Consider the following 26,650-nt stretch of genomic DNA (forward strand, 5'->3'; position numbering starts at 1 on the left):
TACTATACAACAGTACCACATGCTAGTCCTGATGATTTGCCTTTTTGACTGATGAAAAGAAACTGCTTATGCCCAATCAGACCATTGTTCCATTGAAGCCAGTATTGTTTACTCTTTGCACTGGCCTTCCGGTGTTTCAGGCAGAAATACATCTTTCCCAGTACCTGCTTTCTGAGATCCTGTAACTTGGAGATGCCAGGGACTGAACTTGGGGCTTTCTGCTGGTCAAGCCATACCCCTTCCCAATTGCATGTTGGCATTTCTTTCTACTTGAGGGCGGACAGTAAAATCTAAAGAACTTCTCACAAAATTGCACACTTCTTTTTAATATCTGTCTGCACATTGTGTATGCTCGAGCCCACAATCAATTATGGAATAGTCCATTTCATATTTCAGTAATACCTTATAATGTGGTTATTTAGTTTACAATAAATCACATTTGAATTCCAGTGACGTTATATATTGCATCTGCAGGAAGATCAAAAGAATCCATCTTGATTACGGGGCAGTTAGTTCCTTTGGGGTTCATTTTTCACATACTGCATATGAGCTCAAAAATTCTGTGAGTTATTATGCAGCCAAATGGATTTGTGCCCTTTTCACTGTTGGGAAAATATGAGATTGGTATAAGGCAGGGCAAATGCAGAGTAAGTAAGTAATGTCCTTTGCTTTTTGCATACATATTTGTGAGAACAAGTATGTATACATGCCTACAGTTTCTCCACCTTTGCTCTTTATGTTTCTTGAGAGTGTAATTATGCACACAAAAATGCATCATTCTGAAGTGATCTTTTGTTGCTGACTTGGTAAATTTGAAACTTGCAAATCATAGAACTGTAGGGCTATAACGTGCATAAAGTTTCTGTGGTTGAATAGTCCTATTTGGAATATCTCTTGCCTATATGCTGCATTATGATATCCTTCTAGAAAAAAGCAAGGCTAAATAAAATGTCATTTGACAGAGTTGCCTGTGGGACAAGAACTTGATCTAAATGAGCTGTCATCATATATACCAATGCAGGGACAGATTCTTGCTTGGTCTGATGAGCCAGGCCTGCATAACTTGTGATCCAGTAATATTATTATTTGATTTATTAGCTGCCCTTCTCTTCATCCGGGTTCGGGTTGGTATACAACATATATTTCTTCAACAGTGTTAGGGCAGTATAAAAATCTAATAAATAAATATCAGAAAATAAAACTTTAATAATAAGTAATAGTAAGAACTCTATCTCAAATGTTCCCAGAATATCTGGGTGCCGTAGGGTGTTCTTGGGAGGTGGGGGCATGCGGTTTGTCTGTATGTCTTGACCTCAACCATATGCCTGGTGAAATAGCACCATTTTGCAAGCCCTGTGTGTTCTCTGTTGGCAGCATTTTCTATCAGGCAGGGGCCAGGGCCAAAAAGATCTTCACCTTGATCAATGCTAGTTGCACTTTAGGGCCTGGAATCACCAGCATATTGAATTTTCATTCATTGATTCATTCATTCACGGCAGTTTAAAAGGAACATGAAAACTATAAAATAGATATAATATAGGTTTGCTACCTACAACAGTTAACAATAGCAGTGTTGACAGCAATGACAATAACATAATTGATAACTGATAACTATTACATCGACTGCAACCCCACAAATTAGTCAGTGCAGAATGCTCCATGATGTACTTGGTGGGCATATCTGAGGAGGGGGTTCTGAGGCCTAGTAGTTGTTGTTGGATCAATGGGCCTCAACCAAATGCCTGGTGGGAGGGCTGCATTTTGCACCCAAGGCAGATACCCAGGATAATCAGATAATACAGAGATACAGTATAGCTGCCTTGAACTAAGAAATAGTAATATCGTTTTAGACAGGCTCTTATGTCTCTACCAGCTGGCTATCCCATCCCTTTCCCTTTGCTAAAAGGGAATAACTCTACGTTGTAGCTTCCCCAGAATGCCTGGTGGTATCAGCCCCCCGACCCCCCCCCCCCCGATCTCTTCCAAAGTACTCTTCCACAATCCTGGGGCAGTCACTGAAAATGCCTGCCTGAGTCTGGACCATTGCAGAAAGCGTAGGAAATGTTGACAGTAGGGCATGCTAGGATGAATGAAGCTGCTGCACAATTTTTAAAGTTCTTTTAAAATAAAATAGAACAAATTTAAACAGATATGGCCAAACCTACATGTGGTATTAGATTATATGGTCTGGAGCTTATCTAGTCCAACCTGCTATTGTTACATTGCTTCCTAGCAAATCCTTTCATCTTGAACCAAACATCTTTGTATATAAAACCAATAAAATCAGCATGAAAGAGGATAAGTAGAATGATGGTATTGAAATATCAAGAGTTAATACTTCAAGAGATTAGTTTAAATGATTGGAGAACATTGTTTGGTGTGTGTGTGTGTATTATATAAAAATATATATCCGAGCATCACTGGCATGGCTGTAATAAATAAGAGTCTAGATAATAACCAGATTTTCATCAGTTCCTTCAAAATCAGTATTCCATTAATTTTTCAAAGGTCAAGGTCACAGCTATTCCTCAAGCATTCTTATTTTAATAGAGTAACTGAAAGTGTCTGAGTTCTGCAGAAAATTCATTATCGCCATAAAGCTGCAAAAGGTCACAAAATGTCTTTCTTCACTGAAGTAGCAAAAATTTTTATTTCTCCAATAATTCATTATCACAGTGGAGCCTGAAGGAGCCCTTGACATTTCAGCATCCTCCTCCTTCTGGGGAAATAATTGTTTTCATATATCATGATTTAGAAAACGACAGAAAAATTAGTGAAAAACAAACACAAATGTTTCTGGTCTGGGAACCACATCTGTATTACTCTTTGTTCCTTTTCTCCCCTCCACACTGACATTGGGGCTCTTTACGTTAGTGAAAAATTGGATGTCAGATCTATGGTCTGCCTCCTAGTGTGCATCTAACCCTAACAATGAACACTGCTTGAATTCATTGGCACCTCTAAGATCAACAAAGTTTTATTCAATGTATGCACACCTACTTCTTCAGATACAATGAAATGGAAATTACCAGTCCATGCATATAGGTAGAGGGTGAGCAGTAAGTTAACATACAGCATAATAGAGATGCTTAACAGAGTCAAGAACCAAACATGAATAACAAGCTCTGTTTAGAGGGAAACATAGTGAAGGAAATATGTCAAAATTGGAATTTCATGAGCAGATGTATCCTTAATTGTAGAATCCTGAGAGTAATTAACTGTTAATACACTGTGTCTTATACGGCCTGCCCTAGACCCATATGAAAGCATCAGAAGTACCATGCTGGATTAGACCAAAACTTCAGCTTTTCTATCATTTTGCCTGTAATGCCGAACCAAGCATCACCAGGAAGATCATGATGGAAATGACCACCTATCCTCTGTTCTTGTGTCCTAAACCTGGTAATTGGGCCATGGAAGCTTCATTTTGAGCCATCATGATGAGACTTCTGAACACTTTTTTAAAAAGGCCATCCAAACTAATACCACACTTCTAAAACCTAGCTATGTGTTGTGAGATCTATGTATTTCTTAACTCTGGAGGAACAATATGAATGTAGATGAAATTAAATACTAGTTCACACATACAAGTGTGCTTGTTGACATTTAAAACAATAACAACTGAGGACCAACTGTGACATAACTTTGCTTTGCAGAAGCTGTGCTGATTCTGGTTCAGCAATGCTTGTTCTTCGGCCTGCTTAGCAGTTCTTATCCCAGTAATGCTTTCTACCAGTTTTCCTGGGCAGGCAACGATGACTCTCTTTGTTTGAGAAATCTATACTACTGAAAGGGGCTATCATAGTGGCAGCACGTAGGCAAAGAATTTGTGCTGACTGGGTCAAGGTTGGCATTAGGTCATAGATAGATAATTGCAATACGTCTCCAAGCCAGCTACAATAATCACAGAACTTACAAAACCATAATCTAGCAAATCATGGCAATGTACATTTGTCCCTCCGTTAAAGAAATGTAGCGGGCAAACGTGAATGAAGGAATAATATTCTGTCCTTTTGTACAGATGTAACTGGAACAGGAAAACCATTGTTCTCATCCTGGTTCTGATCCAGTCAGCTTCTTTAATCTGGCCTAATTCCCTTCTTTATCACACTGATAAATCAAACTTTTAAAACACCATAAAACTATGAAGACATGTCAGGATTACCGAAGGCAAATTTCCAATGACACAATTTTGTTGTACTTTGAATGCTATGGCACAGTCATTGGCAGATGGTTTGGTAACCTCAGTATTTCCCACAGAGAGGAGGCTCTTTTTCCCTTCCTCAGAGTCACCAGGGCAAGAGGGGGGTGATGACTTTATTTTGAATTCCCACATAAAGTGAGCATTTGCAAAGGACATGCCCTATGCTCTCCAATATTCCACCTCCATGGCACTCTAAAATTATCCTGAATTGGCCCAGTTTCTGTACTGTTGATTTGGGGGAGGGGGGGTTATAGCGTCAAGGTGTTGTGCACAGTTTTCATACAGACAAGGATAGCAGCATGGGAATTTCCTTCAGTACTTGAAAAGGTATTTTTAGTCCCATTCCAAGAGATTAAATACCTGCATTGCTGGGGAGTACAGAACCCAACAGGGAAAAACGTACCTGAGTTTATACTGCAGCCCGTCTTTAGGCCTTATACCAACTCAGAATGCACAAATTATTTGGCAAAATGTGTGCTACTCTGTGCTTGGAGAACTAACGCCCCAGAAAGAAGCTAGACAGTTTCCATTTGACAGGTTGCTTTATGCCCACAAGCAAATTTTGACATGGAAACCCTTTCAAGGACGTTATTTCCCCATTTGCAGACTTCGGTGCTATAGTCTCATAGCAAGGCAATACCATGTCAGATGCAGCATTATTTGAATAGCCTGATTTAAAAAATCCTCTGTTAAAGAAATGTATCGGGCAAACGTGAATGAAGGAATAATATTCCGTCCTTTTGTACAGATGTAACTGGAACAGGAAAACCATTGTTGGCAGAGCACTACAAAAATCTTGAACTAATGAATGGAAACATTCTGGAAGCAATTATTTTACAAGCAGATCTTTAAAAAAACTTTCCTTTCAGTTTTTAAATACTTCAGCAGAGTTCTGTTTCTGTTGCGGATATATCTGTGACAGCACACACATATGAGAGTGGATGGTCATGGGACTATGAGCATTAAAGCGTTAAAAAAAAACAGATGATGCTCCTTTGGTCAACAGTATCTGAGAGGATACATTGGAGTGATTTTGTAATTATATCCTGATTCTGATCCAGTCAGCTTCTTTAATCTGGCCTAATTCCCTTCTTTATCACAGCCCCACATGTTGATGTTAGCCCTTTGGTCAAGTCCAACTTGTGGCGATCTTATGGCACAACTGCTGCAATGATTTCCGATCTTGCGCCACTTCTTTTAGTTGTGTAATGTTCTGACCAGTGTCCATTTTGATCGTATCTGACTACTGCATTCTTTGGCGGCCTGGTTTCCTTTTTCCATTGACCCACCCTAGCATAATTGGTTTCTCCAGTGAGTTGGATCGCATGATACGGCCAAAGTAAGTGAGCCGGAGTTTTGTAATTTTGCCTACCAGTGATATATCAGGCTCTTTGCGCTGTAGTAGTTCCTTGTTTGTGACTTTTGCCTTCTATGGAACCCGCAGAAGTCTTCTCCATCACCAGAATTCAAAGGAATCGATTCTTCTCTTGTTTGATTTTTTAATCATCCAATTTTTACAACCATATGTGGCTATTTGAAATATTATAGATCTAACTGATCTACATTTGGTAGTCGGGCTTGTGTCCTTTGCTTTTCCATGTTTGGTTCAAGCTTGTCATTGCGGAGTGACCCAGAGCAATCCAATGTTTTATTTCCATATTGCAATCCCCAGTCTCATCAATTGGTGATCTAAGAAAAATGAATTCTTGAACACATTTGATTTTTTGCCAAGAAAATCCTATGGTACAGCAGAACATTTTGGGTGAACAAAGGCCGGCTTCCTTCTTCTCTTTTTCACCGGTGGAAAATCTGCTTGGATCTAAACCACAAACACACCATTTCTTAACTCCAGCAACTTACAGACTAACAACATTTGTGCCATGGTTTGAGCTTTCACAAGTCTGAAGAAGTGAGCAGTGACTGACGAGGGCTCACACCCTACCACAAATTTTGTTTAAATTACTGGAACCTTGCTCTTTTCTACTACAGACAAACTAGCGTGGCTACCCATCTTGAAACAATCTTTTATAGACTTTTGGGTTATTTCAAAAGAAATAGAATGAGATAATTGTGGCTCGGTGGTTGAGTATCTTCTTGGCATGTAGAAGATCCTCGGTATCTCCAGTGAAGGATCCGGCAGCAGGCAGTTGCCTAAGACCCTGGAGAGCTGCTGCTAGTCTGAGCAGGGAGAGCGGACTTCAATGGACTATGGGTCTGATTTAGTATAAAGCAGCTTCATGTACTGAATCATTGCGGGCCCAGGTTGTTTCACATGGTACATCCCAGCAGAGGGAGAGAGAGAGAACTATCTTACTGTCCCTATCTCTGTCATTGTAATTTTAAAAATTATAATTAGAAGGGTGGGGCGTTTTACTTTTCACTTTGGGTATGAAGTTGGCCAAGACAAGCCTGTATAATTTATGCCCCCAAGCAAAAGATAGGGTACTAGTCAATTAAGTTAGTTTGCTGAGAGTCTTCTGGCAAAAGCCAGCAACTTGGCAGCACATTGACTTCTGTAAGTTGGTAAGGTAGCGAATAAATATATAATATAAAATAAGTGTACCAAACAAAACATAAGAGTGTCCATGAACTATGTTGAAGAATGAGGATCAATAGAGGATGCACATAAACTAATAGTTCTCTAGCCTCCTTGGTATTGTGGAAGGTTTGGATATAAATACATGAAATAAATGCTCCTTTTAGAATTTCTAAAAATTTCACACAAGCATGGTAAGTGTGAAAAGAGCTGAGCTGCTTAGACTTCATGTCACCTCAAGACAGGACACTTCCTACAAGATCAGAGTTGTAATATTCTTTCCTTATCTGTACAAAGTGTACAGCTCCAAATACCAAGGTTATGGTGACCCAGCTAAAAAGTTGAGACATATTATTAGAATAAATATTTAGAGAACTTGCTTGAAAATAGTGTAAACCGTAGATGACTATCATGATGTCCTTGGTCATACATGTTCTGTATTGGGTACAGTCTGTGGCTAATAGAGCTGGTACACTAGGTTTATTATAGGTATTTTTATATGGTAGCCCACATAAAGGAAAACAATTGTTTTTAAACACTACTTTCCTTACATCACTTTTACAATTTTGGGGTTAGGGTGGACTCCTTTATAAAGTGTTTGTCTTTGTATATGCTAATGAGCAGCCATTCAAAAGAAAACCATTCCAAACTAGCTGTGCCTCTTTTGTACTATTTGAACGTGCAAGGTTTGTTGTTTACATTATTTGGAGCTTAAATGTGTGCCGTATTTGAATGTTTTTAATTAGTCAAGGGAACAATGTATTTTTTTAAATCTTCAGACCTTCCGCAGTTGGTCATATTTCCATACACAAAGAACAAAATGTATACTTTGTACTTCAAACAATTTCTTTTTTAAAAAATGCTAGTCTGTCTGAGAGTGCGATATATTCATATCCACAGAAAAGGTCTGCGGGAAACCTGAAAGTAAGGCAACTTCTCTTCCTGGTTTGAAACATCTCTTCTTTCATCTTTTCTTGACTAACTATAAACACATAAACAGTGACATCCTTTGTTTGCTATTTGCAGAAAACTGCATGAAGAATTTTCAACTCCTGGCATTAATACATTTTGGGGAGTGGAAAACCTCATTTTTTCCCCCTTAAACCTTTTAATTTCCTTGCAAGCTTCTTACGAAATCCTGCAGTTCTCTTTCTAGTTTGTTCTGTGACTGTCAGTGCTTGGCTGCTGTTTCATCATCACTGTGGCAAACTGAGAGCTCTTAATGGAAGGGTGGAGCCCATTAGGATGATGTTGTTTGAATACAGGATACCACAGAAACCATCACAAAGAAAATGGTGTCGGTGACTTGTAACTGTGTCCAGGCGTTATCCCGTATATACATATAGGTAAAGGTATCCCCTGTGCAAGCACTGGGTCATGTCTGACCCTTGGGGTGACGCCCTCTAGTGTTTTCATGGCAAACTCAATACGGGGTGGTTTGCCAATGCCTTCCCCAGTCATTACCGTTTACCCCCCAGCAAGGTGGTACTCATTTTACCGACCTCGGAAGGATGGAAGGCTGAGTCAACTTTGAGCTGGCTGCTGGGGTTGAACTCCCAGCCTCATGGGCAGAGCTTCAGACTGCATGTCTGCTGCCTTACCACTTTGTGCCACAAGAGGCTCATATATATCACTGTAGGAGATTAGGATGTTTTATTGAAATAATTCCATGATGGGGTAAAGTGAAATCACTCAATCAGGTGTTATGACATGCATGAATCCAATCTTTTGGGAATGACTTTCTCCCCCAATAGGGACCCAAAGCAACTTCCATCATTCTCCTTGCCTCCATATTATCCTATCAACATCTCTGTGAAGATTAGGCTGAGAGAGTATGACTGGGCCAAGCCAGTGAATTTCCATGGCAGGAGCAAGGATACAAACTTGGGTCTTCCCACTCTTAAGGACTACACCACTACACCGTGGCTTAAACACTACACAATGTCTGAAGAGTTCAGCATAAGGAAAGCAGCTGTTGTGGAGGAGTGGTTTAGTTGTGATACATTGAAAGTCATAGTCATGTCATCATCACGTAATTTGGTTTTGTTTGCAGTCAGTGAAAAGTGGCACACAGGAGAAGTTGCCTACTGAATGTTAGCTCATATGACAAGCAATGTGGAATTAGTGACTAGGCATGGCTGTCTTTCCAAATCAAGTAGTGTGTTTATATGGTTTCACCATCTTCCAGAATTTCTCCCCTGGACCCACTTACAATGGCATAGTAGACAACAAATTTACTAGAATACAGTTTGCCCTGACTTTTGTGGCTAGGCTTTCACTAAATACCATACGGCGGAAAACCCTGTGTTCTCTTTGATCCCTTGCCATACAGGGGAGGAAAAAACCTTTGCAGCATTCTTCTCTCTCATCATTTTAATCATAGGCTAAAGAATTAATGTATTTGGTTAGTTTTTCTAGTTCTACACACACACAGAGCCTATTTATATTGCGACTCTTATGGTTCTGTCAGTGATGCTTCATATTGAATATTTAAGGAGTGAATATGACAGAAATTCACAATGAACCATCAATAAAAATGTAACCTGTGCTCTTCCACAAAGCTGTATTCACTATTCCAATGTCAGTTAATTTATTTATTATAACATTTATAACCCTTTCTCTTGGTTTATGGCAGCTAAAATCTCTATTGGAAGCCATTCTTTCATTTGCAGTTTAGTCTTTTAATTAACATTGATTAAAATGTGCAATTAGCAGTACAGTACACTTCTGTAATGGGTATTGTCTCACAGCCAGTCCCTCCACTAGGGGTTTGCATTCCCACTACCAGTACTTGGTGAGATGACAGAGTAAGGGGGAGTTGGAGGAGAGAGGAAGAGAGACACAGTTCCAAGTTTCAATAAGAGAGATGACTGGAGGGGAGGGGGGAGGGGCAGAGGCTTTATGCTTTAAGTTCAGTTGGTTCTAGATAATACCTTGAGAATCTGGTTTTGTATTTCATTTCTGTCTACGCCAGTACCTCTAGAGAAAATAGATATCGGCTGTCCTGAAATCTTTTAAATATAAATTATGATTGGAGCATATTGTCTGTGATGTTTGCTTTGTAAACTGAAAATCAAAACTTTGAGTCAATTTGAAACAAGTCATATGGAATGTACACAAAATGATGAAAGATTTGAATTTTCCGGCCCAGATAATAAATACCATGTGTAGCGCATTACCTCATGATTTTCTGCTTCAGCTTGTGTCTGGCAATCGCCGCCTTCTTTCATTCCTGTTCCCCATGTTGAAAGGTCTTGAGAAGAGTTTTAAAAAACCTATTAAAAGTTAAATGAAATTTAAAGAGTATAAGGGACAACACAAATCAGCATCATTTATCCTGGAAGGTAGGGAAAAGATGAACTGGCTTATATTATGTATTCTTAAATAGTGTGGAAAAGTTCGTGTTGTAAGAAAGTATACCGAATCTTACTGAAATGTTTTATCACAAGTGCTTCTTGAAAGAGTTTTTCTTCATAAATGCCTTTACTCCCAAGCTAATAAAATGCTACACGTTCTGTATTGGCCCTTAGTCAAAGGACTCTTATCCTAATTTCCACATCCATATTCAAGGATTACTGGGATTAATAAAGGAAGTGTATTGAACCATCAGAAGTGTTCTATAAATGCAAAATAGTGTAGCAGGCAGTTCTGACTGAGCCTAGGACAGGAGAGGGTTACTAGAAATTGTAGGAGCTGTGGCTTGTGTGGGCATTTTCTAGCAGATTCTTAGGACTGTGGTTAACCCAGGTTGCATCCATCTCATCAGCCTGGAGGGCCAGGAACATATGTTCATTATAATATTTACATTATTGGCAGTACCGAATTAAAGGCTCAGTCTTTTTCTCAGGCCTCACACATTGCTGGTCATCAGATGTGCTTTCTTTTCTTCCAGCATACAGGCAAAGATGGGCACCCACCCACCCACATGTACTTATTCAACTTTACTGCCCTGTTAGAAAGAGAATAGTCCATAAGATTGGCCCTAGCAAAGTAATCTCTAAAAGATCTCAGTCACCGTTACCTGACAAAAAAAAAAAACTTCCAAAGGAGACCCCCCCCCCCCCTGTAACTGTTAAACTAGAATTTATCAGGATTTCTTGTTAAGACAAAGGTTTTCTACTACAGGTGTTAAATTAGTTTTACTACAGGTGTTAAATTAGCTATTGACAATTACTGACATCACATTATTGACGTCACATTGAATTGTGAAGATACTTTTCTCTATATAGTTGAGCTTTCCATAGAAATATTTACAGACTACTTTTTGTTATGTGTAGTCTTCCAAAAGAAGTCCTGAAAGCCTTATGCTACAGTAATTTTTTAATGTCTTTAAAGTGCCAGAAGACTCTCAAAAATTATGCCCTATCATGGCTCACTTTTGGGATTAGGAAGGGGGCGATTTCTCTCAGTTCCCTATGTTACATCAAATCTCATTCAGGAATGTACTTTGATATTTTCTGAGTATTTTCAGGGGTCTTCCAGGGAAAAGGGAAATGGAAGAGATCAATTTCCACAAACTCTTTCTGTTTAATGGCTTGGATCCTGTGAGGGATTTCCATGTATGCTAGATAGTCTCTACCTCGGACAGTGGTCATGCACAAATGGAAGCTTTAGTGGAAGAAGAGGCATGGCAGAGATTAGCATGCGTGGAACTCATTCATAGGGTCCAAGCCATAGAACTTTGTCTCCAATCCAATTCTTAATGCATAATCCGGCACCTATAACTGATTTTTAATAGCATACTGCTGGCACTTATCTGAAAGGTTCTTGCATATATTGGACAACTATGTCTGAACATGAAATTTCAGTATCTTTTAGGAAGTATTTGTTAGGCCTCCCTGAAGTGAATTTTCCATATATTTCTTACCACTTGCCTTTCTGATAGTCTAAGAAACACACTGAATGTCTGAGGAAGAGTGCTTGCACTCGAAAGCTCACGCCTTGAATAAATCTTTGCTGGTCTTAAAGGTGCCACTGGACTCTGATTTTGTTTTGTTACACTGAATGTGTGTTGTACAGAACACCTAAAGTTAATGTTATTTAAAAATTAATTTTGTCTGTGTGTTGAGCACCCAAAATCTTATTCAGTATTAATATAATTACAAAATATGAAAATTCACATGAATGGTGTGCAATAAAAAGTAAAGGCCTACTCCCGTGGGTGTTTATTCAGAAGCAATTCTTATTACTGGGTTCACACTTACTTACTTCCACGGTAGTGTGTATAGTATTGCATCCCATGAGTGAAGGCTGGTGAAATAGTCCAATGGATGTCCTCGTGGATTTGTTTTAACTTGGGACAGTAGTTTAAAGTGAAGAATAGTCCGTCTGTTGAAACACTAAGTCATCTTTCCATCTGGATCTGACTTCATCCTTCAAGTGGGCTCCCTTTTTTATTTTTTATACATCACCTTCCATTAATTTATACACTTAATAGTTGAACACAAAGCACCAACATTTTTTAAATAGTTGTAAAACTGGGACACAGTTGCTAACCAATCAGCCCTGATCACAACTCGGTTTTGCAACAAATGTTCAGAACCATTTTTTCAGGACTTTTATCATATAAAAAGGAAGACATGTTTGTACCAAATGGTTCCAGATACTCATGCTTTGCAAATATTTTGCTTGACTCTGTGTGATAGAAGTTTGAATGATTTCTTACAAATGCAAAATAGCTTGCCAATATAATGAATTCCAGCAGTTGTAATTCTAGTTTTCTGTTGTGCCTTAGGTGCAGATACCAGCAGAAGTATAGCATCACAAAGTAACTATTTTTCATGGGAAGATTCAATTTTCAATACTTCCATACATGCAGCAATTCGACATGGAAAATGGAAACTACTAACAGGCAATCCAGGTAATTTTCTGTGGATTTCCTACCATCTTCATCTTCAAATATTATATTTATAATCGATTCTATCTAGTAGATAGTGGCTTTGATAGCCATTAGCAAATGATGCTACATAGCTTAAAGAAAAGACCTAATGGTTAGGATTTAAGTTCCCTTCCACTAGGTCTTATGATAGGGATATGATGGTGTCATCTATTTTTTCGTGTTACATCTTTCAATGTACTAGGGACAGCCAGTGCAATATGCATCTGTACAATATCCCATGTAGTTCCTGTCTAGATTTCACTGTGGCACCCTGTCCACTTTAAACTTGCTTTAAAAATAGCATAAATGTATGGCTAAAAGAAAAGGTATTTGCCAGCAACAGGTTCCCTTGTCCAGTCATCCAGTTGCTACAAGTGCAATTAAATTTACTGCTGGCAGGTCCTCCATCCTGCACTTTGTGTCTTACCACAGCCCCTCTGCTTATCTTTGAATGACACTTTTGCAGTGTATGGCATTACATCAGTCTTAACCTTTCTTCACTGACCGCCTATTCATTTCTTAAGCCCTTTGTGACTGAAGGCCCACATTTTTATAGGATTATCTCTTCTAATATGAACCTAGGTGCACAATAAAATGTCGAGTAGCACCTTTAAGACCAACAAAGCTCATGCCTTGAATAAATCATTGTTGGTCTTAAAGGTGCTACTGGACTCTGATTTTATTGTGCTACTTCAGACCAACACAGCTACTCATTTGAAAGAACCTAGCTGGAAATTGCGCTCCTGGCTGTTTCTCATTCTAAAGTGTTTTATCTCCTATGGCCTGGACCTGTTAGAGCAGGGGTAGTCAACCTGTGGTCCTCCAGATGCATGTGGACTACAATTCCCATGAGCCCCTGCCAGTGTTTGTTGGCAGGGGCTCATGGGAATTGTAGTCCAAAGACATCTGGAGGACCACAGGTTGACTACTCCTGTGCTGGAGAACAGCCGCCTGAAAGGAGTGTGGCATGCCCTTATCCACAGGGACTTCCAGGAGGGCTGCAAAATTAAGCTGTTTAAGAGTGCTTATGTGACAGCTTGAAGGTTATAGGTGGGGCTATGTCTTATGTGTTTTAATTATTTTAATAGATTATTTTTGTACAGCATTTGTTATTAACAGTCTTTGGTCCTGACTGTCATTTTTACATCCATCATACACAAAACAGACATTCGTTTTAAGGTCAGTTTTATTACCGAGTGTTGTCATTACAATCAGGAAAAGACAGCCACAATTTCCTCTCAAGAAAACATAAAAGAAATTCCCAACTTCAAATTGAACCAGAGTAGTCAAAACATTCTTCATCCTCATAAGAAAACCATATTCCAGGTGGCAGCTTCAATTCCACTTCTATGAAATTCAACAAGCCAGATCAATGAAGAGGCTGGAAACAAATTAGGGAGCTAATGTTTCCCCAACTAACCTCTGATCTGCACTGCCTCTGTTTCCAGGCTGTAGTCACTGGTTTCCAGTACCAACATTATTCAACGAGTCAAAGACACTGTCCTCTGACCCACCAACAAAGAAACTTTGGCTCTTTGATGTTGTTAATGATGCGGAGGAAAGAAACGATTTGTCGGAACAATATCCTGGCATTGTGAAAAAACTTCTCACTCGTCTTCGACATTACTACAAGAACTCTGTTCCTGTATTCTACCCAGACAATGACCCCCGTTGTGACCCAGCAGCGACTGGGGCCTGGGGACCCTGGATGTAGAAAACTGCACTGCACTGCTAGAAGAATATGTCTGCTGTATGGGTTATAAGGCTGACTTTCTTCCTGTGCATGTGCACATACTCCCCGGTATACAAGTCCAGACCCATATGTCCAAAAATGCACCAGAATGACTCAGGGACCTTCCACAAATCTGTCTGACTTTGTTTGTTGTATCTCAAAAGAGCCAGCTTTCTTTTTTTCTTATTCGTTTCCTTATTCATAGTATTTTGAGGGTTCCAGTTCCTCCTCCGATAGTGCTTGAAGTTATGCTAAGATCATAACTCTGCTATTTAGATGTACACTTTTGTCTCTGACATGTTTCCAAAGCAGAGGGTAAAATGATGCCGTTTCCCAAAATTGCTGGCCAGCTGGGAAGCATTATTTCAGTTGGAAAGCTCTGAGTCATGGGGGCAGGGCCTTCCAAATTCTTTTGCATTTGAAGTCAGATGCTTGATTTTATACTTGCCAGCATCCCGTTATTGCTGGGAGTTGATGTGGAATTGTGAAGCAAAGGCAAAAGAAGCCAGTTGGTTCATTTACTTGGCATTCCATTTTCTCATTTTACTTGTTTGCTCTCTTTCTGTGTCATGAGAGCATCTTTGTCTTTCTGCTCACCTAAATGCCCCAGTTCTTCAACATTAAATTCCAGGTTCTGCAGGCAGAACACCTACGTTTACATCTTGAATGCATACTGGAAACAATGCTTTTTTTTTCTTTGTGTAATTAGAAATCTTGTTGATCTTGTGGTAAATTAAATATTCTCTGAATAAGATTTAGTTGTTTGCATTTATTTGCTTCATTAGTAACTTTACCTCACCTCAAGGAGGTTATAACAGCATCCAAGCCTCACAATAAACTTAGCATAGAGCCATCTATTAAGCACCCTATCTGAGCAGGAACATGGAACCTCACTTTTTTTAACCTCCAGATTACCACAGCATCGTATTGACTGGTAACAATAATCCCTGGATGTATATAAAAGCTCCATTTCAGTTTCACCAATAAGCTCCAATTTAACCACAGTTTGTTATGATTTAAAAACTTGAGCATGTCAACAAACTGGAACTGTATGTCTTATGCTAACCAGGGTTCTAAGCCACAGTCAGATCAAAGACCAGAACATCTTCAGTCTCAGGCCCACATTCAAGGGAAGGTGATTTTAAGAATAAACCCAGCTCATTCTCAACATGAAGAGTTTAATCTGAATACAAATGGTAGTAATCTGAATATTTCCTGAGTCCATAGGTCCGTCTAATTCAGTGTGGTCAACTTTCACAGGCAGCAATTTTCCGGGCTCTTGGAGGGATAACGATATTTTCCATTATCTGCAACCTGAGATCCTTTGAAGCTAGGACATTTAAAGTATTTGAAGAATGTGCTTCCCCACTGAACCATGGCTTCTTCCCCAGGGAAAAAAGGTAGCTGTGCTGGTCTGCAGTAGAACCACTAGATTGAAGTTCAGTAGAACTTTAGAGACCAAAAAAGATTTTGGAGGTATAAACTTTAAAGAATCCGGTCTTGATATCTGACAAAAGGAGCCTTGGCTCTTGAAAGTTTATACCTCCCACAAATCTTGGAACGCTCAAGGTACAACTGACCTTGAATCTCATTGGACTCCATTTTGTTTGGGCCTTTCAATTTCTTTCCCTCTGTCTTAAATTTCATAGAATCTCAGTGCAGTTCAGAGCCCGACCCCAAGAGAGTCATTATCCAAGATTTAAACTGTTGTTCAGCAAGCTCACTATGGCTAGAGAAACTGAGCATGGCATTGTGCTACTTCTTCCATTAGCTAATAGGTCATCCAGCCAAAGCTTCTAATATTTGAAAGTGTTTTCTGATTCAGGAATCTTGCCAACACTGTGTTTTATACTGAACAGAAGTGATCCTTAATGGCATCTTAGACTTTGAAATTAAAAATTGAGCCCTAGATTTTTAATCTAAACCCTAGCAGGTTTACTAAGAAAATGGCATTTTGTAAAGGGCACCTGCCATAATCTAGTTCTAGTCAGGCTAACGATAGTTATTGATAAGTTACTGATTGTCCCAGGATGAGCAAATACTTCCAAATCTACTAAAAGCAATGAAAGACAGATCAGCGCTTCTGTTGTACTTCTGATTTATTTATTTATATTTATATACCACCACTTTCAAATGTCTTGTGGCGGTTTACAGAAATACAATAATAATCCTGTAAAAAACATTAAAACATAGTTAAAACACAATATCAAGATGGCAGATATAACCCATTCCCCTCCCCCCATTCAGCAAGGGTCTGTCACTCTCTTATATCCCCAGCCTCCTAATCCAGCAAGCAATAGGCACACAGAACAATTTACTTTTGCTGGATTGCATTGCTCATGTGTTGTTTCTTCAGTAAACTTAATATCAGCTGCTAGTCTTTCCAAACACGAATGGGATATTACATTAGAAACAAATATATAGAAGTGCTGAATTACAGTCCATTTGCACCTTAAAGACCACCAAGATTTTGGGAGTATGAGCTTTCAAGAATCAAAGCCGGTTTTATATCTGACAAAGAGAGCTTCGATTCTTGTAATTAGGCAAGTTCGAAACTTTCGAAAGTTCATACCCTCAACACCCTGCTTGGTCTGTATGGTACTACTGGACTAGATTCTAGTGGTTCTACAGCAGACTATCATAGTCACCCTCTTCAGGCACTCTGTCTTCATCCTGAAAAATAAAATTCGAAAGATGGTCCAATTTATTACAGGCATTAACCAACACTTTTACGTGGAAACAAGCTATTGCTTCACACAGTTGTTCATATTTGCATCACATGGGTTTCAGTAGACATTGCGCTTAATGAGTCAAAGTACAACAAGAGTTCACAAGCTCTTTTGCATTCAGGTGACATCACAAAGAGCTTTTGAGGTATTTCACATATAAAAACCACTGGTAGTAGGGCAGGTGGAGATGATAGTAGGCTCCTGTTTTGTGGAATGTATGAAAGGGACATCTTTGGGAAATATAAAATTTTCAACTCTAAAAGCTGCTTCTGACATGGCCAAAGGATAGGACAGAAGTTCTGCATCCTTGGAGATTCTGAGGTCCCCATTTCTACTGCAGCCACTATTCTATGTCACCCAAAAAGATACACCCTAAAGGTACTCTAAAGCAACACAGCATTTGCTAGAACTAGAGAAAATTATAAAAGTCCTCAATATGTACATAGAAATACTTGAATGTATATGTGGTAATCTTTTTTTATGGTGCTTGAGTCATGGGCTGTTTCTGCTAACCATACTTGAGTCTAAAAAGATAACAGGACGCTAAGAGCTCACCATCCAGTCACTGCCATTGCAGAATCTCCAACATCAGGGGCAGAACAACACCTGACTCCTCCCTGCTTGTGTCCGGGAGCAGATTGGACATCAGAACAGCCCAGGAATAGGCTGAATAGCTACTATTCAGAAAATATTATTTTCCTTGGTTGCAAGATTATAGTCACATTGTGTTTTTTTGTTTTGTTTTAAAGCCACTGTAAGTTCACATGACAGTAGTAGGGTGGTGAGAGCAGTCCACCCCAGGTGCAACTTCAGGAGGTGATGGGGATGGTGCAGCGGCAGAGAGAGAGCTGGCAGGGAGGTAGGCACTACTCCCAAGGAATTCCTGAAAGGAGAAAGGCTGTTGGAGGTGGCCATGGCAGCCACAGAGGGTGGCAGTGGGGGAGGAGTTATCATGCCCCTTTGCCCGAGTGGGGGAGGAGATATCATGCCCTGTGGGGTGCTGCAGGGTGCCATACTCTCCTCTACATTATTTAACATCTCCATGCACCCTCTGGCACATCTGGTCTGGAGCTTCGGGCTGGGGTGTCACTGGTATGCAGATGACACCCAGCTCTATCGCCTGATGGACCGATGGCTAGACTCCCCCCCCCTTGAAACATTTGCCAGATGTTTGGAAGTGGTATCTGGATGACTCAGGCAGAGTTGCCTGAAACTCAACCCCTCTAAGATGGTGGTCCTGTGGCTTGCTAGAGGAGGGCAGGATCAGGAAGTGCATTTACCTACCCTGGATGGGGTGTAGCTTACAGCTGTACCTACCACTAGGAATCTGGGAATGATCTTTGATGTCTCCCTATCAATGGAGGTTCAGGTCACTAGAGAAGCCCAAGTGGCATTTTATCATCTGTGCCAACTGAGGCTACTAGCGCCCTACCTGTCCCTAGATCACTTGGCCACCGTGATCCATGTAATGGTCACTTCCAGATTAGACTTCTGTAACTCGTTCTATGTGGGCTTTCTGTTTTCTTTGATCTGGAAATTGTAACGAAATGTAACTACTAGGGCCCTCACAAGGTCATCCTGGAGGGCCCATAGCTATCTTTGCTGAGGCAGCTGCATTTGCTACCGGTTAGCTTCCGGATCAGGTTTAAGGTTTTGGTTCTTACCTTCAAGATCATCCACAGCCTGGGCCCTGCTTATCTAAGGAACCGCTTGTTTCCTTATGCTCCCCACAGGGCCCTTCGCTGTGTGAGTTTGAATCTGTTGGTTGCTCCTGGTTCCCGGGAGGCAAGCTTGTCCTTGGCCAGGGCCTTTTCAGTCCTGGCCCCAACCTGGTGGAATGAGCTCCCACAAGAACTGAGGGCCCTGATGAAGCTATCACGGTTTCGCAGAGCCTGCAAGATGGAGCTCTTCCACCAGGCATTTGGTTGCGGCAGATAGGGTCTCTCCCTGTATATGTCCTGTATAGGCCCTATGTGCCAAACATCTGGGCATGAGTTACCTCAATTTTATTTATTTATTTATTTAGATTTATATACCGCCCTCCCCGAAGGCTTTATTGTATCTTGTTGGTTTTATGACTGTATGTAAACGGCCACGAGCTGGCAGTGCCCTGGTGTGGCAGTTAACAAAAGCTGATATAAATAAACCAATGAAAACAAATACGAAGTTCATTTTTAAAAAATTCTAATTATCTACATTTCTTACCTGAACATTGTTATCATTTGTTTTATTTCATGATTATTATTTCAATTAATTTTGTTGTATAGAGGAGGTGGGTGTCAATGACCTATTCTGGGAGTGTCAAATATACCAAGTATGTCACTGAGTAGTAGCCTAGCCTTCACTTGTCTCTCCTCTCCTCTTTAACCACTAAGGCTACAAGTATATGTACACTCATTAGGCACAAGTCCTATTGCACTCAGTGGATTTTATTTCTGAATAAACATGCATAATATCAGCTGCATGAAATGCATCAAGACTTCACTGGACCAGCTGTGTAGTCTGCGGTTGATTTGCGGGGAAGGGGAGCAGCCGTGAGAGATATTGGAAAGATTGGTACAAAATCTCCTGCCAGCGTTGTGAAAACTGAACATCTGCTGCAGTCATCAAAGGGATTTCCAGCTGTTAGTTACCCTTTCTTCTGTCTGGGCCCCGTGATACAGAGAGCTGCTGTGTTTTGTCTGCAGAGCTATAGTTAGAATTAAGTACAGTCAAACAGAAACTCTAGATTTAGATGTGGGGAATGTGCTCTTCAAAAAACCACAACAAACTGCATCAGCAAAGCCACACCTTACTGTGGACAAATGCTGGCATCCAAAGCAAAGATCAAAATATGGGTTTGTGTTTCGCATAGTGCCTTTCATTCTTAAAATAGCTGGAGCCTCTTTATAGAACTACAGTGCAGTCCCTTGTAAATTGCCAATTAGGCATGCTGTAATTGGCCAGTTCCCCCCCCCCCATGTTCTGTTTCACCAACCAGCTCTGAAGATCATTATAACGGCAAGATAGTTGTATCACCTTATGGGCAAGCAAATAGAATATTAACAGTGCAAGTCAAATTTATAACTGACTGTGATGGTTAATAAATACAGCAGGTGAAAAGATAAGCACTTCACATAGTTTAAAAGCAATCCTAAGTAGGTGTACTCAGAATCATGCTCAGGGCATTCAACGGGGCTTACTCCCTGGAAATAATTGTACTGCCAGAGACAGACCCCCACCTACCAGATAATACCACCTACCAGATGACCAGATAATAATATCTAGAATTAGATATCAATCTAGCATTAGGCTTAAATATCTCAATTTTAACCCTTTCAAATCCAATTACTAGACAAGACCCACCATATCACACACCCAAATATGCCTGCAATCAGTTCAGACTCACTGTCAGGCATATTTTCATCCATCTTTTCCAGCAAGTACTGGATTTCAATGCCCCCTTGGATATACAGATCTCTCCAAATCAAATGCTAAAAGGGATGTCATTTGTGGCTCTTTGATTTTAAATAATTACCCCCCAATTGAAGGCATTCCACAAGAAGGGCTGCATTAAGCAAAAAAAAAATTAAAATAAAATAACCCCAAACCAAATATGTACAAGACTCAAGCAAGAACACTGTTCAGGAGAGATGCTTAATGATTCATAAACAGTGTTCTTCCTTGAGTTTTGTAGATGTTTGGGTTTTTTGTGCTACTTAATACAGCCCTTTCTTGCTGTTTGCTCTCAAACAAAAAAAATAATAACTGTAATTGTCCAAACAACTAGAAGAAAGCTTTTCCTAGTAGGGGGTCCTTTGGCATGTTCTCTGAATGTTGTTAATTTGTTTCACAGTGTTTTGTTGATTTTCTTAAGCTGTACATATAGTAGAGCTTGCTGCAAAAACAGCCAAATTAATTCTGGGGCAGAGTTTTTGCTTAACCCTGTTCACATAGTTACCATTCATATGAAGCTGCATCACACAAACCAATTTCCTCCAAACACCATTTATTTTCTTCCGTGTATTGTCTTGAGAATTGTTTTGAATTCATTCTGATGGATGTGCTATTACTTCCTTGCTGCTGTCGTGTGCCAACCCCCAAACAAGTGGTCATCCCCTGGAGAAATCCATCAGAACTCTGGGAAGGAACATGGCATCTCAGCCAGATCAATATCATCATTTTGACTGTTTTGACATAAGATATAATTTGTGTTAGGTCTGTTTACTGCAGACAGAGGATCAATCAGCCATGCATAATTCAGTATTGCAGACATCTCGATTGCTTTGAAGTTTACAGTGCGGCAGAGACAAAGTAGGCGAAAACTAAGCGTGAGAGCAAAAGGTAATCTTGAATTATTTATTTAGGTACACCCAGTAGTAATTCGTGCTCTTTTATGGGCATATGGGTATAGCTGAAAACAAACTACTGGTTATACCTTTTTGGTGAAAGCTTCCAAAGCTGCCTAAATTCTATCCACAAGGTGTCATTCAACATTCTGTGGTGGGCTGCCATAGGTAAAGGAGTATCATAGATTCTGAATTTAATTTATCCAGTGGGTTCCTACACATATTGTTCCGTGGTCTATGCTTAGGTGAGCCCTTTCTGGCACCAGGATGGCCAAAGTAGCCATATAAGGATAACACTGCACACTGCCAGCTAACTAAGGTATGCAGCTGTCTATCATTTTAACTGTGGAAAGCAGTGTTGGAAGATAATTGTTTGCAGCAACAGTCAGGAGGAGGGAGACTTAACTCTTTCCGTCACCTTCTGCTTTCACCATGCATCTTCCTCACCTCAGCTGTTACGTTCCAAATCCCCTCAGTGGATTAAGATGTTATACAGAAGAATTGCCAGCCAAATGTATATTTGCTTCCATATCCAGCTGTCACAACAACAAAAAGGAAACGTGTAGAAACCCCATTAATTCGATGCATGAGCTTCAATTACTGCTACGCTGTTCCCCCAGAAGCTATTGCAGTCTTTCATTGTGGTTTGTATCTGCATTGCCATCCACATCAAGAGATGCATCCACTGAGTTCAGTGGGAACCTGGATGAACATTGCAATTGCATCCTCATGCAGTGTACACATACAAGCCACCTTCTGCGTGCAGATCTCTCCTGTTGTTTTGGGCTAATGTTTGTATTTAACTTTATGGAAACTGTATTTAACTCTATAGAAATGCTTTCTTTCTCCATGAAGCATGAGTGTACCACAACAAGCATCACCTCAGAAATGACATGTTCTCGTTTCAAAGAGAAGGAAGCCTTTTCTAACCAGGAACCCACAAGCCACAGATACAAAAATTTATTTAAAAAAAACTATGCTACCCATCAATCAGAAAATTTGTGATCAATCAAAAGACTTTAAATTAGTTCATTGATTGCCTAAACACTGCAGTCTCTGATTTATGAAAACATGTTACCTGGTGATCAGTGTGTGGTATATTTCCAAGTAAATATGTTTACATTTGCCTTGAAATAAAAGCCAGTTCAACAAGTCTTGCTTTCTAGATATAAAGACTACCGTAGTCCAAGAGTTCAAATTGACCAGAATGACTCATGCATGCTATCTGAAGAATGAAACATGAAAGCTTTCATTGTTTAAAGGCTAAATTGGGGTTTTGTGAATTGTCCCAAATTACATCATTGGGCATCAATGTACATATTACCATAGAAGTCTGTTGTTTTACACTCAGAGACTACATATTAGCGGTCAATACAGTGCCTGTTTTCATAGATTATGTGCTCAGAACAGCTGCAAGGAACTGTCGCCTCTACATCCTAAATGGCTGGGCTGGGCAAGTCAGTAACCGGTTTTAGAGTAACTTTAAACACAATTTCAGTGCTTATGAAGAGTGCCTAGCATATTAGGGTAAGCCCTCAATTTATATAACGCATGAACAATAGGAGGGACAGTGTTACATCTATGATTTCTCCAGATGGACTCCCAATGGACCTGTAATGTTCAGCTACACATGCCCCAATTCAAGGTCTGTTTCATAAACAATCTTCTGCCTATGTTTTCAAAAGTAAGGTCTGGGACTATAGTGAACAAGTGTAAGGTTAGCCAGTCTACAGTTCTGGTCATTAGAAGAAGGAGTTGGTTCTTATATGCTGCTTTTCTCTACCCAAAGGAGTCTCAAAGTGGTTTACATTCGCCTTCCCTTTCCTCTCACCACAACAGACACCCTGTGAGGTGGGTGAGGCTGAGAGAGCCCTGATATATTACTGCGTGGTCAGAACAGCTTTATCAGTGCCGTGGCAAGCCCAACGTCACCCAGCTGGCTGCATGCGGGGGATCACAGACTCAAACCCGGTTCGCCAGATTAGAAGTCTGCACTCCTAACCACTACACCAAGCTGGTGTAGGGGTATTTCTTTGTCTTGATAATAGTTCTAAATAAACATTTCTTAAGGTGCTATCTTTCAATTTACATAATGTTCCTCAACATTATGTATCCCTGCCTTTCTTCTCAAAGTGGCATGCATGGGATTCCCTGAAAGTCCCCTATTGAAGTCCTGACCAGACCTCACCTCTGCTTAGCTTTGCACAGGACTGTTGTTTCTAAATACATCCATTTTTGTCTTGTAGTCTCCAAATTATCTTTTCTTTCCAGTAACTTCAGACTACACAGTGATTTGAGGGGTTTTCTTCCCTGGTTATCTTATTGGAAGGTATGTCCAAGTCTTAATTCTCTGGATGAAAAGACAAGACCTGGGGTTGGAACTGTTCTTTATGGCGAGACATTAAACAGATAATGGAATATGCTACATATGTTACTATCATTTATTTTAGAAATACTTCTAGGATTTTTAAATACATATGAAATTAATATTATATACCATTTTCCATACACTTGCAACATATGCTATAAGTATCTTGTGGCACAGGATCTAGTATTACACTAGAGAGTTTGTAAATCTGTGTAAAGGGTATCCTTGCAAACAGACCTCTTCATGTGTTAACTAAGTATTTTGAAAACAATATCCCATTGCATAAGACATGCTTTCAGAAATCCTATACATCTAGAACTTTCTGAACCAGCTGTATTCAGTAAAATTTAGCATAGGGTTCAGGACATTTAAGCCCACTGAGCTTTGGGAAGGTTTCTGCATCTGTTCTCTAGTGCAGGGGTAGTCAAGCTGTGGTCCTCCAGATGTTCATGGACTTCAGTTCCCATGAGGCCCTGCCAGCAAACGCTGGCAGGGGCTCATGGGAATTGTAGTCCATGGATATCTGGAGGACCACAGCTTGACTACCCCTGCTCTAGAGAGCCTCAAAGCCATACAGAATCTGTTGTAGTTCCTTCCCGTATGAGCAGCGTCAACACCTCCCCCTGGAGTGCTTCAGTTGCAGAGGGGAAATAATCTTATAGTATGGCAACCTTGGCTACTTTTTTTATTACTAGAAGGGCATGACTTGGCTTTCACTGATTCAGGCCCCCCTCTTTTACTTTTCTCCCCCACATAATTCAAGCCAGGTGACACTTACACGGGAAGGAGCTTTGACACTTATCTGACCTGTGTTCTTAGTGGACATTACTGGAGTGGAATCCAATCACATGGAATCAGCCGTTCAGCTATCATACAAATAAGTTCTATGTAAGTTGCAGTCCACGTTCATCCAAATACCTTGCAATGTGAACATTTGATACACTGCATGACATTCAGATAAATGAGGTTGATTAGTAAAACACTTCAGTCTGAAATGTTGATAGTGCCCTCTAGATTTACACACCCATTTGTAAACTTATGCTTCTGTCGTTATATAGTGCACATATCTGTACATCAAAGAGAAAGAACCATGGTCTGAACAATGTCATGACCTCCTTGTGCAGAGTAATATGAATGCCAAGTATGCCATCATCTCATGTACACGGTCCAAAATTCAGCCCCCAATATGTTCTCCAGCTACTAACTTATTTTTCAAGAATGAGTCATTTCCTAGGAATAAGTCCAAACGGTCTTCTATCTTATTGGCCATGTTACTAAATGTATAAAAGGAAATCATCGAGTACTATTTCTAGGAACTGTTTACCTTAGAATTATTTCACTTTATGCATCCATCAATGTTAACACTCCTAAAGACGGGAAAACTTCTAAAGCCCTTAAGTATTATGGAAGCTGTGATTTTAATCTGACACTGTAGAAAACTTAAGCAGTTATACAGTTGTAAAAGCTGACTTATGTATAAGAAGTTTAAAAAGTTAAATATTTATTTATTTATTTATTAGATTTTTATACTGCCCTCCCATATGGCTCAGGGTGGTATATATAATCTTAATTATACTGAATTATTTTTTCCTGGCCTAAATGAGTTTTAAAAATAGACAATTCTGAAAGAATATGAATTTCACACACTAAAGGCTATCCAGCAATCATAGAGTTGGAAGGGACCTCCAGGGTTATCTAGTCCAACTCCCCTGCACAATGCAATCCTATTTTGTGCAATGTAAACAAAAATGATAAACAATCTTGGACTGTACTGTATCCTCCTTAGATCATGATTACTTACCTCAGGAGTATTAACTGTCACAAAGTTAAATAACTGTAGACAGATTTCTAGGTAACAGTATATCGTCTAACTATCATCTATCTATCCAGATGACTTATGGCGACCTTGGAGGGTTTTCAAGGTAGGAGAGGTTCAGAGGCAGTTTGTCATTGCCATCACACTGCTATTCCTTCTAGGTTTCCTAATAAAATACTATCCAGGGCCAACCCTGCTTAACTTACAAGATATGATGAGATCAGACTAGTCTGTGTTGTCCAGGTCAATAGCTAATAGTGTATAAACATTTATAGTGCATATTTTAAGTATCTGACATTAATATATATAAGCCTTACATTCCCCCTGTAAGATATGTCAGTATTATGAGCAAACATAACAAAGGAAGGGCACTCTCCTTCTTTCTACAATATCATTCTAAGCAGAATGACACCTGTTAAAGTCCATGGATTTAGAATGGTGTAATTCTGGTTAGAGTTCCACTGTAGAAAGAAGAGATTTTATATCCTGGTTTTTTTCTACCCACAGAAGTCTCAGGGCGGCTTTCAATCATGTTCCCTTCCTCTCCCCTCAACAAGCACCTTGTGAGGTAGGTAGGGTTCAGAGAATTTTGAGAGAACCATGACTGGCCAAAAGTCATCCATCTCAGGTGTGGTTTGATTCACGGGGGACTATTGCACCAGAATCAGTTTAAAGATGTGTGGGGCCCTAGCCAAGGACAATTGCAGCTGGAGCAGCCAGACTGGGGGCAGAGGGGGCCCCAACAGTGGAAAGGTGTGTTCCTCTGAGTGTCCTTAAAGAGAGGAAAAGGGGGGAGGATAAAAGCTACAACCCTGGTCCATGTGGGATGGGGGGAAGACACTGCATGGAGCCCTGGGAGCACAGAGCTCCATAGCACATATTGCATGTGCTTTGTGGATAAACTGGCCCTGGTCCAGCTGGCTTCATGGGGAAGAGTGGGGAATCAAAGTTGCTTCTCCACATTAGAGACCTGCTGCTCTTAACCACACCATGCTCCAAAAAATAGTGACTTGTTTTTCAGCTAGCACCAAGTCATGTCTGACCCTTGGGGTGACGCCC

At 40.1% G+C, this 26,650-nt stretch overlaps 1 protein-coding gene across 2 annotated transcripts in view; it reads left to right on the forward strand.

Annotated features, from left to right (window-relative positions):
* The window catches only part of ARSB (arylsulfatase B), an 82,912-nt gene extending 67,808 nt beyond the window's left edge, over positions 1-15,104 (forward strand). For both annotated transcript variants that reach the window (XM_077347320.1, XM_077347319.1), the window contains exons 7-8: positions 12,475-12,600; positions 14,067-15,104. In XM_077347320.1, the coding sequence (XP_077203435.1) occupies positions 12,475-12,600; positions 14,067-14,332 (392 nt within the window). In that variant the 3' untranslated portion in view covers positions 14,333-15,104. The remainder of the gene's footprint in view (positions 1-12,474; positions 12,601-14,066) is intronic.
* Positions 15,105-26,650: the final 11,546 nt, after the last annotated feature.

The sequence above is a fragment of the Paroedura picta genome, chromosome 7 (genome assembly GCF_049243985.1).
Source record: "Paroedura picta isolate Pp20150507F chromosome 7, Ppicta_v3.0, whole genome shotgun sequence".
Classification (NCBI taxonomy): Eukaryota; Metazoa; Chordata; class Lepidosauria; order Squamata; family Gekkonidae; genus Paroedura; species Paroedura picta.